At 53.6% G+C, this 11,137-nt stretch overlaps 1 protein-coding gene and 1 long non-coding RNA gene across 2 annotated transcripts; both read left to right on the top strand.

The window, feature by feature from the left end:
* Window positions 1–745: 745 nt before the first annotated feature.
* Window positions 746–4,984, top strand: LOC143384376 (uncharacterized). Its single transcript, XR_013089305.1, has 3 exons — window positions 746–835; window positions 2,845–3,095; window positions 3,894–4,984. It is a non-coding gene; the product is annotated as an uncharacterized LOC143384376 (long non-coding RNA).
* An 11-nt stretch (window positions 4,985–4,995) lies between these two features.
* On the top strand, window positions 4,996–9,250 carry Zscan22 (zinc finger and SCAN domain containing 22). The gene is given in 4 exon segments (XM_076839203.2): window positions 4,996–5,395; window positions 7,696–7,812; window positions 7,815–8,192; window positions 8,195–9,250. Coding segments are annotated over 4 exon segments (966 nt in total). The 3' UTR covers window positions 8,266–9,250.
* Window positions 9,251–11,137: the final 1,887 nt, after the last annotated feature.

Here is an 11,137-nt window from a genome sequence, read left to right as displayed (position 1 = left end):
AGCTGCCCTTTATCTCGGGGAGTCATCCTGGACCTACGGAAGAAGGAACTCGGGGACCTTCGCTGCATGTGTTCATATTTGCTCGATTTCCAGCTAAGGGATGGGGTGGTAGAGACACCAGTCCTTGTACCAGGAGGCTGCTGGACGCTCACTGATAGCACGTGTGCAAAGCCTGCGTTTAGTACCCAGGACCAAAAAAGTAAATTCTGAGAACCAGAGTCTTTGAGACGGAGTCCCGTTTCTCCTTAGCTAGCAAAGCGAGAAATGTTTTTCTTTAAAAAGATTAAAAAAAAAAAATCATACAGTGTGAACACGAAGTAACTGTTTTTCAGAAGTTTTAAGAACTGCTTAATGAACCGGTTCTCCAGGAAAGAGCCCGTTCCTCCCTCGGCAGTCTAACCAGTCAGGGCCTTGTTCAACCCCCAAGGTATTTTGGAAAACTGCCTTGTTTACAAGAAAAATGTCGAGATACTTTTTTTTTTATATAAAAGGATCCTTTCTAGATTGATGTCCACTCAAAGGGTTGGCAAAAAGCGTGGTTTTCATTCGCACTTGAATAAAAGAGGACGAGCTACGTACAACTCCAGGCCTCCTGGGAGGGTGAGGTTTTAGCGGAAGTACGGCCGGGCTCGCGTCGCGCAGGGCCTCCTGGGGTTGAGGTCTGGAGGAAGTGCGGCAGTGGCTCGCGTCGCGCAGGGCCTCCTGGGGTTGAGGTCTGGCGGAAGTGCACGGGTTCCTTCCGGAGGCGGCACCAAAGCTATGAACGGAGGGGCGGTGCGCGTGAGTGAGGAGCAGGAGCCACCCTGACAGAGTACATGAGCCGCGGAAGTCACAGGTGGCAAGTGGGGCTTGGGAGGGGTTGACCTAGGGTGGGGATCTCTGGCAGAGAACGTCACTATGCTTGCACTGGGACAAGGGGCGTCCTGTGTCTGACCCCGCCCATGCGCGCAGGGTACACCCAGGTGCATGTGACGAGTGTGACACCGCCCTTAGGGTGTGCAAGGGACACTTCCAGGTGCGATAGTGTGACACTGCCCAGGCGCGCAGGAGGCCTCCAGGTGTGTATGACGAGGGTGACACCGCCCATATCAGTGCAGAGAAGCCCCAGGTGTGCCTGTGGCTGGGTCGTCACCCCTTGTGAGCCCATCGTAGGGAAGGGGTGTCCTGCAAGTGTTGACACCACGTGTGTACAGCGGCTGCTATCTTGGGTGTGCCCTGTGCCCCGGGTCCCTCCTTGTCTCCCCCTCCCCAGCCCCTGGCAACCACCTGGACACTTCATATAAATGGAATCTTACAGTACGTTAGTTCTCTAACTTTTTACTGATCATGTTTTAAAGTCCTTTTTGTAACATGCTTCAGTTTTTCACTTTTTTTCTCTAGCCAAACTGTATCCAGCTTATTAAAGATAATTTTCATAAACAATCATGGTATTTCAGGTAGAAAATGGGCAGACATCCTTAACAGTATACAACAACTTTCAAACTCCCTTCTTGGATGGACTACCAAAATCAGAAAGCCACTACAAAACCCAATGAAGTCTTCATTGGATGCTCAGAATTGGGAAAGTTTAGAGTGAGGTTTAACATTTCACATTTAGCATGTTGTTTAACAACTTTTTACAAGCTGACCCTGACTTTCAGGAAATGAAATGAAAATGGCAGAATTATTAATGTGAAGATCCACAATCTAGAGAAGGAACTGCTGCTCTTCTGAGGGACATCATCTCAATGATGTCACTGGAAAGTCCAGATTGCCTGACACACTGATAACACCAATTGTTGGGAGTCAGGTCCCAACAGGTCTGAGTTTAGGGGAGTTAACTATGCCTATGGTAGAGAGGGAGAGAAGGACGTAAAGGTGAATTTGAGTTTTTGCATATCACAAAGTATTTGTGCGAAGGTGACTGTGTGTGCCAACATCAGGGAGCCAAGAGGAAGTCTCTTACAACCATCTGGGAAAGGTGTGTTCCCCCATAGCAATCCAGCTTTGGAGACATTCTACTAGTGACTACTATTCTATGCTCCTTCCCTCCAAAACAACAATGAAGTGTTCTGTGTGCTAACAACATAGCTTTAAAAGAAATGATAAAGGAAAACAAAATTCTGCATTGTTATAAAACTTGATTAAAAACTAGAATTTTAAACTGTACAGCCACCAGAAGTCCACAGTTATCAAAAATGCACACACTTCCCTTGGCATCTCCAGCACCTTCGGCTTTCTATGCCTGGTCTGTTTTGGTATCTCATTTTCTGCAGGGTTATCCCCATCCTTGCCAGTGTCAGCTGTTCCTTTTTCCCCTTTGGGTACCTTCTCTCCCTTATTTGCAGGGGCCTTTTAAGGCTTGGCTCTGACTTTGGAAGAACAGGTTCAGCAGCAACCCTGAGGATCTTTGTGATTTGTCCTTCACTGGGCTTTATCTCCTTTAGCATCCCCTTCAGCCTTTCTCTTGGGCATGGTGGTGACAGTGGTAGGACAGTGGGGATGCAGCAGTGGGTAGCTTTGATTGGTTCAAGGGTCATTCTCACCTCTTCTTCACACTGCTCCAGTTTTTCACTTCTTTTTATGGCTGAAGATGCTATTGTATGGGTATGCCACAGTTTGTTGACCCATTCATCAGTTGATGGACATTTGGGTTATTTTGAACTCTTCTGATAGAATAGACAATGTTGTGAACATTTACATTCAGATTTTGTATGGATTTATGTATTTGGGAGGGGCAGGCAGCCGGTGGGAACAAGGCTGAGGAGCATGACCTCAGCATGTCTCTGTTCTGGGAGCTTCTGTGGGGATGTGATCATACCTGATACTTGATACCTGTGTTCACTAACATGTTTCACTTCCCAGAATCACAGACCTGAGTTCCCTGAAGTCAGAGCAAGAAGCCAGAGTCCCATAGCTGTGTGTGAGTTGGGAAAAAGACAAAGCTCTGCAAGCAGGAATCTGTGCAGGTCACCAGCAACATGGGCCTCTGCTCAGGACTGAGACCACAGCCCCCCACCCACCCTGTAGCTGCTGAAGAAGCCAAGCAGCCTGGGACAGAGCAGAGAGGGCAGCTGGTGGAGCCCAAGGAACCAGCTGAGGAAGATAGCAAGGAGGTAGTGACAGTGGTACAGGAGGCAGGCACAAAGATAGGTGACCTCTGAAACCAGATCTCCCAAAACACGTCCTGCTCCTGCAGCCCTGTTCCACTGCCAAGCCTTCCTCATTCTGGCGTGGACTACGCCTCCTCTCACTTCTCCTGTCTCCCATGTCTCCTGCTTCCCCTTGCTATTCCATTACATTCCACATAACACCAGGAGTGGGGTGGGAGTATTTTTTTTTAAATTTTAGTTGCTAATGTACCATTTATTTATTTATTTATATGCGGTGCCGAGGACCAAACTCAGTGCCTCTCACATGCCAGGCAAGTGCTCTGCCACTGAGCCAAGGGTCAGGGTATTTTGAACCCTGAATGGTGAGGGCACTCCTACCTTTAAGCATAAGCTAATTCCATTGTGAATTCCACTGCTGTCTAAGCCATCAGAACGTAATTGGAAGACTTTCTGTAAAACACAAGACTTGGGCTTCTATAGTCTCAGCTATTGAGTAGGCTAAACTCAGAGGATCCCTTATACCCAAGAGTTCAAGGCCAGCCTAGCAACGCAGCCTGTCATGCTTCCTGCTCCCTGCTGGCCACTCAATGGATTATAAGTTCATCTGTCACCTCAGAGGTCTTCCCTGGCCCCCTGATCCTAATGGGTGCCACACCCACCCACGTTATGTACCTAGCACATTTGAAGATACTTGCTCTCATTCATTGTAGAGTTTCCTGATGTTGTGCCCTGCCCATCCCTCTGTGAATGAATGGATAGGCAAATGACCTTCCACAGGGAGTATCATCCTCCATTTTACAGGTAGGAAACCACCACCCCAAGGAAGGTGAGAGTCCAGGATCTCAGCAGACAGTGGTAAAGGTGGGTTTGATCCTAGGCCCAACAGACTTCACATATCATCCACAATTGCTATTCCCAGGACAATGGGAAGTTGGCAGATTAGAGCCCCAGGGATCTTCTCAGTGTCCTTGCCCCAATGGGAAAGGAGCGGAAGTTTTAAATAAGCAGCAGAGTTTTAAATAATCCATAGGTCAGGAAGAAACCACAACAGAAATTAGGAAACATATTGAAATAAATGATAATGGAGCTAGCACATGTTAATCTTGTAGTGTACAACTCTAGCTATGTTTAGAGGGAACGTGTAGCCTTAAATACATGCAGTAGGAAAGAGGAGAGGCAGCACCAGGCACGGTGCATACCTGTGATCCCAGGTACTTGGGCGGCTGAGGCAAGGCCAACCTGGGTGCTTAGTGAGACCCTATCTCAAAATAAAGTATTTGAAAAGGGTAGGGGACTGGGGACCTAGCTCAGTGGTAAAGCACATGCAAGGCCTTGGGTTTGTTCCCAGCACCACCAAAACCAAGAGGAGAGGTGTTACTATTAGACACTACAAAATAAGTAGGAAATACAGGGAGGAAACGACCAAGGAGCTGCCCCGAGGTCTGGGAGGGGACCAGGGAGGGGAGATCTGCTGGGGGTTGCCTGTGTCTGCAGCTCAGCTCCTCACAGCCCTTCCCTGCCAGGAGACAGGGAGCAAATTCTTTCCCTCTCTTAGTCTGAAATTGGAAGGAAACTTCTGCCTCCTGAGCTTGTTTAGATGCAGCCTTTAGAACTGTGTTTAGGGCTGGGGACACAGCTCAGTTGGTGGAGTGCTTGCCTTGCACGCACAAGGCCCTGGTTCAATCCCTAGCACCAAAAACACACAGTGTTTAGCACTGGGTGGCTGCCACCTGATGACTATGGTCATCTGTCTGTGGGAGTGGGTCGCCTCTCCCAGCCCACCTCTGCCCTTCTCTGCAGGCACCAGGCAGCGCCCGGTTCCTGGTGATGATGAAGTGCTGACATTCCTGCAGACCCAGTTCTGAGGCTTCCACCATCTCATCTCACCGAGTGCTGCTGCCCAATGGCCATCCCCAAGTGTTCTGTGATCCCTGTGCCCTGGGGACAGGGTGGCCCCCTCCAGGTGAAGGTGGAGGAAGAAGAGGCTGACCTCTGCCTGGGCGAGGAAGCCAGCCTGAGCCCCAGTGCCCACCCAGAGGCCACTCGCCTGCGCTTTAGGCACTTCTGCTACGAGGAGACACCGAGCCCACATGCAGCCTTGGCCCAGCTGCGAGAGCTGTGTCACCAGTGGCTGAGGCCAGAGTCCTGCTCCAAGGAGCAGATGCTGGAGTTGCTGGTTCTGGAACAGTTCCTGGACACACTGTCCCCCGACATCCAGGCCTGGGTGGGCAACCAGTACCCCAGGAGTGGGGAGGAGGCTGCAGTGCTGGTGGAGGGCTTGACCCTGGGGCTGGACAAGAGAGGTAGGGGGAGTGGCCGGCACACGTTGACAGTGTGCTGGACACGGGGTGTGGGCTCGGCCCCTCACACACCTGTTCCCATGTTTGAACCTTAGCCAGGCTCTCCACCGTGCTACAGGTCTGTTTTGGTTACAAGTGACCAAGATCCCAGCTCAAACTGGCTGGGGCACTGAAGGCTCAGGTGTGGCTTGTCCAGAGGCAGACTACTGTCCAGCATCGGACCTGGCCTGTGCTCTCCCTCGTCTCTTTCTCTGGTTCTCCTCCCCTAAGTCCCTCTGTCACTCACACTTTCTCTCATTCTATTTCTTCCTTGAGTTTTTTCTATGTTAACTTCTTTCTTAAGTCAGACTCTCTCCCAGGGACAAAGGTGGCCAGCAGCCCAGTCTTATGTCTCACCCTGTGGAAACCCCAGAACAGTGAAGGTCTCTGGTCTGAGCCCAGCTGAACTGGTCAGGGCCTTGTATTCATCTGTGGCCAGTCAAACCCCAGGGAACAGCAGTGAGCACAGGGCAGCTCAACAGAGGAACCCTGGCTGCTGATACAGACAAAGGGCATGGGCTCCTGGAGAGGGAAGTGGGGAGCAGAATCGCCAAGTGTCCTGGTCACCTGGCTCCACCCGCCATGTGCTGACTTCCAAGACCTTCCCAGGTTGGTGTGGACCCTGTTACTCAGGGGGTCTGGTGGGCACTGAGGATACTCAGCCATGGACAGTCCAGAGCAGGGAGTAGAGGTTCCTCCCAGCGGGGTGGGCCTGGCCTGCTGGTAGTGGGTGGCAGGGTGTGCGCCAGCCTCCGAGAGGTAGAGTCTGGTCCCAGGTGACTCCTGAAGGCTCACAGATCCCAGTGCTGCTGGGGTCCTCCTGGCTGGCCATGTGACTCGGTAAAAGGCAGATGGTAACTGAAACCCCACCTTGGTGCTCTGGAGGAAAGTCCGCAAGGCAGCTGGACCAGAGCCTGCACTGACATGGGTGAGTCCTGTCAGGGCGACTCCCCAGCCCTTCAAGACACAGACCTCTCTGGGAGAGGCTGGTCGGGGCCCTGCCTTGGCCCTGTCAGCTGTGCCCAGGCAGAGGGAAGGGGGGGCCCGCAGCTGTGCACTCTGGAAGGAGCAGGGTAGGAAGGGACGGGCCGGCAGGGGGCTAGGGAGGGGCTGCTCCAATTCCTCAGCCCCCGCAGGCTGATCACGGCATTGTAACAGGTGCTCAAGGCCTCCCCAGCTGGGCCTCGTCTCCCACCTGCAGTGGGGCCACTGGAGAACCCTTTCCAAAGCGAAGGTCACACACTGCACTGAACGAGAGCACGATAGTGGCCAGCAGCTCTGCAGCAAGTGAGTCGCACCTGCCTTGCAGCAAGGGGGACAGGTCCAGGCAAGGGCCTGGTTCCTGAGCCACTGAGCTTGACTGGACTAGAGCAGCGGCCACTTCACCCTCGACCTGCCTCCTCACCCAGAGCATCCTGTGAGCCTGGCCAGATGAAGCCTCAGGCGCCCTTTGCACCCCTGAAGGGCAGGTCAGTGCAGGCTTGCCTTTCCCTCACACGTCCGGCTCTCTAGCTGCCCCTCAGCCACCGTCTTCCTTCACGGCGCTTCATGAAGGGTGGGTCTTGGGCCTCCCGGGAGCTTGAGTGGCCAGGTGGGCACTCCCAGCAGCAGGCATCCACTGGGCTTCTGTGGGAACTGCCACGGTCATAGGCATCCGGCTGGACCCCTTGTCCAGCCAGGGCTCGCTGAGCACTGTGACTCCCCCAGGCCAGAGCAGTGCTTGGTGTGAGGGGTGCAGCCATCCCCGGAGCTGGGGTCCTCCCTGGGGAAGCAAGTGTGCCAGCCCAGATGAGCACGGTCACTCCCTCTCTGCAGTTGCTTTGTGTGTGTGCATTCACGCACTGAAGAGTGAGTCCAGCGGTGCTTTACCACTAAGCTACATCCCTCAGCCCTTTTATTTTGGGGGACAGGGTTTCAATATGTTGCTAAGACTGACCTCGAACTTGTGATCCTCCTGCCTCAGCCTCCTGAGTTGCTGGGATAGCACCCCTGCCTGGCCTCTCTTGCCTCTTTCAACTCAGTTCCACCTGAGGTTTATCTTCCGACGCCTAAGCTAAAATCAGGACCTCTGAAGGATGGAGAGTTGGTAGGGGTAGGAAAAATCAGAACCCATGATGCAGTTTGGGAGGTGTGGGAGGGCACCCTTTTGTCCTCCAAGACACCAAGTGAGATGCTTCCTTTTGGAAATGGGCCCAAGGGCTGGGAGTGTAGCCAGTGGTGGAGCGCTTGCCTGGCATGCTGGAGGCCCTGAGTCCAGTCACCAGCACTGCCTGCCAGGGCTCCCTCGGGGGGAGGTGGTCTGTTGGCTGGTGGTGGGGCAGCACCTCCATTCACACACTCCGGGAAGAAGTCCAGGTGTGCCGGATGTAGGAGAACATTCCAGGCACCTCAGCCCTCGAGGCTCACCAGGGCCATCCCAGAAGACGCCCCATGCTGCAGTGAGTGTGGAAGGCCCACGCTGGGGGTCCACAGAGGGTCCACACTGGGGAGAAGCCCTGCAGGTGTGGGGAGTGCAGCAAGGCCTTCAGCTGCAGCACCCACCTCACCCGGCACCATCGGGTGCACACTGGCAAGCGGCCCTATGAGTGCACCAGGTGTGGCAAGGCCTTCAGCCAGAGCACCCACCTGACACAGCACCAGCGCATCCACACCGGGGAGAAGCCCTACCGGTGCCAGGTCTGCCCCAAGGCCTTCGCACAGAGCTCCTCCCTCACGGAGCACCAGAAGACCCACACCAGGGAGAAGCCCTAAAGGGGCAGCAACGTGGGAAAGCCTTCAGCCGCAGCTCGGCCCTCCTGGTGCACCTGAGGGTCCACGTCAAGGTCCTGCAGTGACTGAAGTTGCTCTCGGGACAGAACTGAGCCTTCCTCAGAATCTCAGCCCTGAGTCGAGAACAGGGTGGGTGATGACAAGCCCCCCAGGTGCCTGACGGCAGACCAGGGCTGTCAGAGAATCTGCATTCGAGGACCAGGACAGCGTGATTCAGCCAGCTGGGAAGCTTCCAGAAGGGTCCTACTTTCCTTAATATCCCACTCAGGTCAGTCCCAGAGGCAGCTTGAATTTGGATTGGTTCTCGGGGCTGGGGCAAGTGGAGGCATGTGTCGTCAGGGCACTGTCCCCAAGGCCCCGGGCAGGGAAACCAGCCATGCTCTGGGCTGCGCTTCTCGCTGCTTCTGTGCTGCTCAGTCCAGAAGGACGCCTGCCGTGACTCCTCTGTGCCTTTGCACCCAGTGTCCGCTCCACCCTCTTGGTGCCTAACTCTGAGCCTGCCTCCTGTGGGACCCTCGCCAGACCATCTCTCGCTCTCCTGTTCATCGATGCTGCTGCCCAGCGCCTGCCCACGCCCTCTCTCCTCTGGCTTGCCTCATGCACCCGTTTGTTTCACCCGAGGCCGATCTCCAGTGCACCCCTTCCACCACCTCATGCAGCCCTCTGCGCCTCCCCCCGGGTGACAACAGGGTCCCCTTCCTGCCATCATTCTCTCCCCTGCTGCGTCCTCCTGGGCCTGGTACCTGAACCTGACTGTGTCACTCTGGTGGGAAGCTCTCTGCCTACAGCAGACCTTCCTGAATGGTTACACGTTGGCCAAGACACGTCACCTTGGGACGTGTGCGTACAAATGCTGCCCCTTTGTGTGCAGTGCTGTGACTGCGGTTCCAGAGTGCCGCCTGTGGGCAAGCCGGACTCCTCACCTGCGGCTCCGGGACCTGTGCTTCTCTGGCCTTGTGTACACAGCCTCTTGGAACTGCACTGGTTCCTAAAAAGTCATACTTTCCCCACTTCGTGCCTTTGTTGCCTGTACTTCTCTTTCCTTTGGGATGTCTCTCATGTTCCCACCTCCTCAAGCAGACTCCACCCCTCTCTCTCACCTCCTACCTGTCCCTTTACAACTGCAGAGCATGGGATCTGGGCAGGGCCTGAGGGCTCAGTGTTTCAGTGCACATGAGGCAACAGGCCCTGACTGATGTCACCATCATGGCTGGTGCTTTCCCTGGGCAGCACAGCACTCCACATTGTCCCGACGCATACAGGCTCCCAGATCTGCACCCTGCAGGGCAAGAGCCCTTGTGCCCAGGCCAGCTGGCAGGCAGTGGCTCACCATGTGTCTGCATTGAGTCTTCCCTTCCAAGGGCCCTCGAGCCCCTGGTGCCGTGGATTCAGTGATTGCTGCCCTTCACCAACTCTGCAGCCTTGCCCCCTTCCAAGGTCCACGCGTGTAACTGATGTCCAGGTTCTGTTCCTTGTTATCAGGGTGTCTTCATGCCTCTGCTTTTATGACCCCATCCTGTGTGAGGCACTTAATCTGCCACATCATGCACTGGTCACTGTCACCCTCAGCATCTCCATCACATGGTCCCTCTGTCACGAATACACAGACCACAAAGACTGAAGAGGTCCAGAGCAGGAAGGTGAGACCCAGGGAGAGACCTCGGTGTCTCGGAGAGCCCTGGCACAGGTAGAGCTGGCTACAAAAACTGAGGGCCCCAGTGACTGGTAGCACAGGTTCCCACATGCTGGGAGGAACAAGATTGGCATGAGCCTGCCGTCCAGCTGCGGAGCCTGCTCCCAGGGTGACTTCCTGAACCTCAGTGGCCTCCTCCATAAAGCAGGGACAAGATCACTGTACCACACCTGACCCCTCTTCTGGCTCTGACTGAGGCACCCAGCTCCACTTTGCTGTCCCCCATGTGCCTGGCCTCCATCTACCAAGGCTCCAGGCTTCTCTGCCACTTTACCGTGGGATGCCCATGTCCGTCTGAAGGGCAGGCAGGGGAAAGAGGAATCTATTGAGGGACTGTGCTTGCTGTACACAGTACCATTTACTCCTCACAGCACACAGAGGACAGGAGCATCCCTGTAGTGCCAGGGGCTGGGGATATAACTGACTGGCTGAGGTCACATGGCCAGGCACTGGCAGCTCTGGACTTGAGAACACCAGGTACTGCAGCAGATACCATGTCCTAGTCTCGTGAATATACTAAAGCCACCTAACTGGGTGCAGTGGTGCACACCTGTAATCCCAGCTTCACAGGAGGCTGAGGCAAGAGGATCACAAGTTCTAGGCCAGCCTCAGCAACATGGACCCTGTCTCAAAAAAACAAAAGTGCTGTGGGTGCAGTTCAGTGGTAGAGGACCCCTGAGTTCAATCCCCAGCACCACACAAGACAGAAAAGAGCGACACACCTTCAGCCAGTCTGATATTTTAAGAGTGAGAAGGAACAAATTACAGGTTGAGCATCCCTAATCCAGAGATCTGAAATGTTCCAAAATCCAAAAACTTCTAGCTGCCAGTATGATGCCACATATGAAAAATTCCACTCCTGACTTCGTTCAGTGGGTTGCAGTCACATGCAGGTGCACTAAAAGTACTGTATAAAAGTACCTTCAGAGTGTTATAGAAAGTGTAAGTAAAAGAACGGAGTCTCATTTAGATTTGGATCCTGTCCCTCAAATATCTCATTATGTATGCAAATATTCCAAAATCTGAAATTCAGCATAACATCTGTTCCCGTGCATTTTGGTTAAGAGATACTTAACCTGTACTCACAACAAGAATGACACAGGCTATAGCACAGATATTAAAAGCACAATAAAGGAACATATCAAATACCTCTATACACTTATATCAAAAAAACTTAGATGAAATTGCTGCCTTGAAAGTCAGAAGCTACTAAAATCAATCAAAGAATGTCCTATATTAAACTG

Source organism: Callospermophilus lateralis, chromosome 18, assembly GCF_048772815.1.
Source record: "Callospermophilus lateralis isolate mCalLat2 chromosome 18, mCalLat2.hap1, whole genome shotgun sequence".
In the NCBI taxonomy this organism is placed as follows: domain Eukaryota; kingdom Metazoa; phylum Chordata; class Mammalia; order Rodentia; family Sciuridae; genus Callospermophilus; species Callospermophilus lateralis.
Note: the sequence above shows the minus strand (reverse complement) of the source record. Positions and strands in the feature narration are given on the sequence as shown.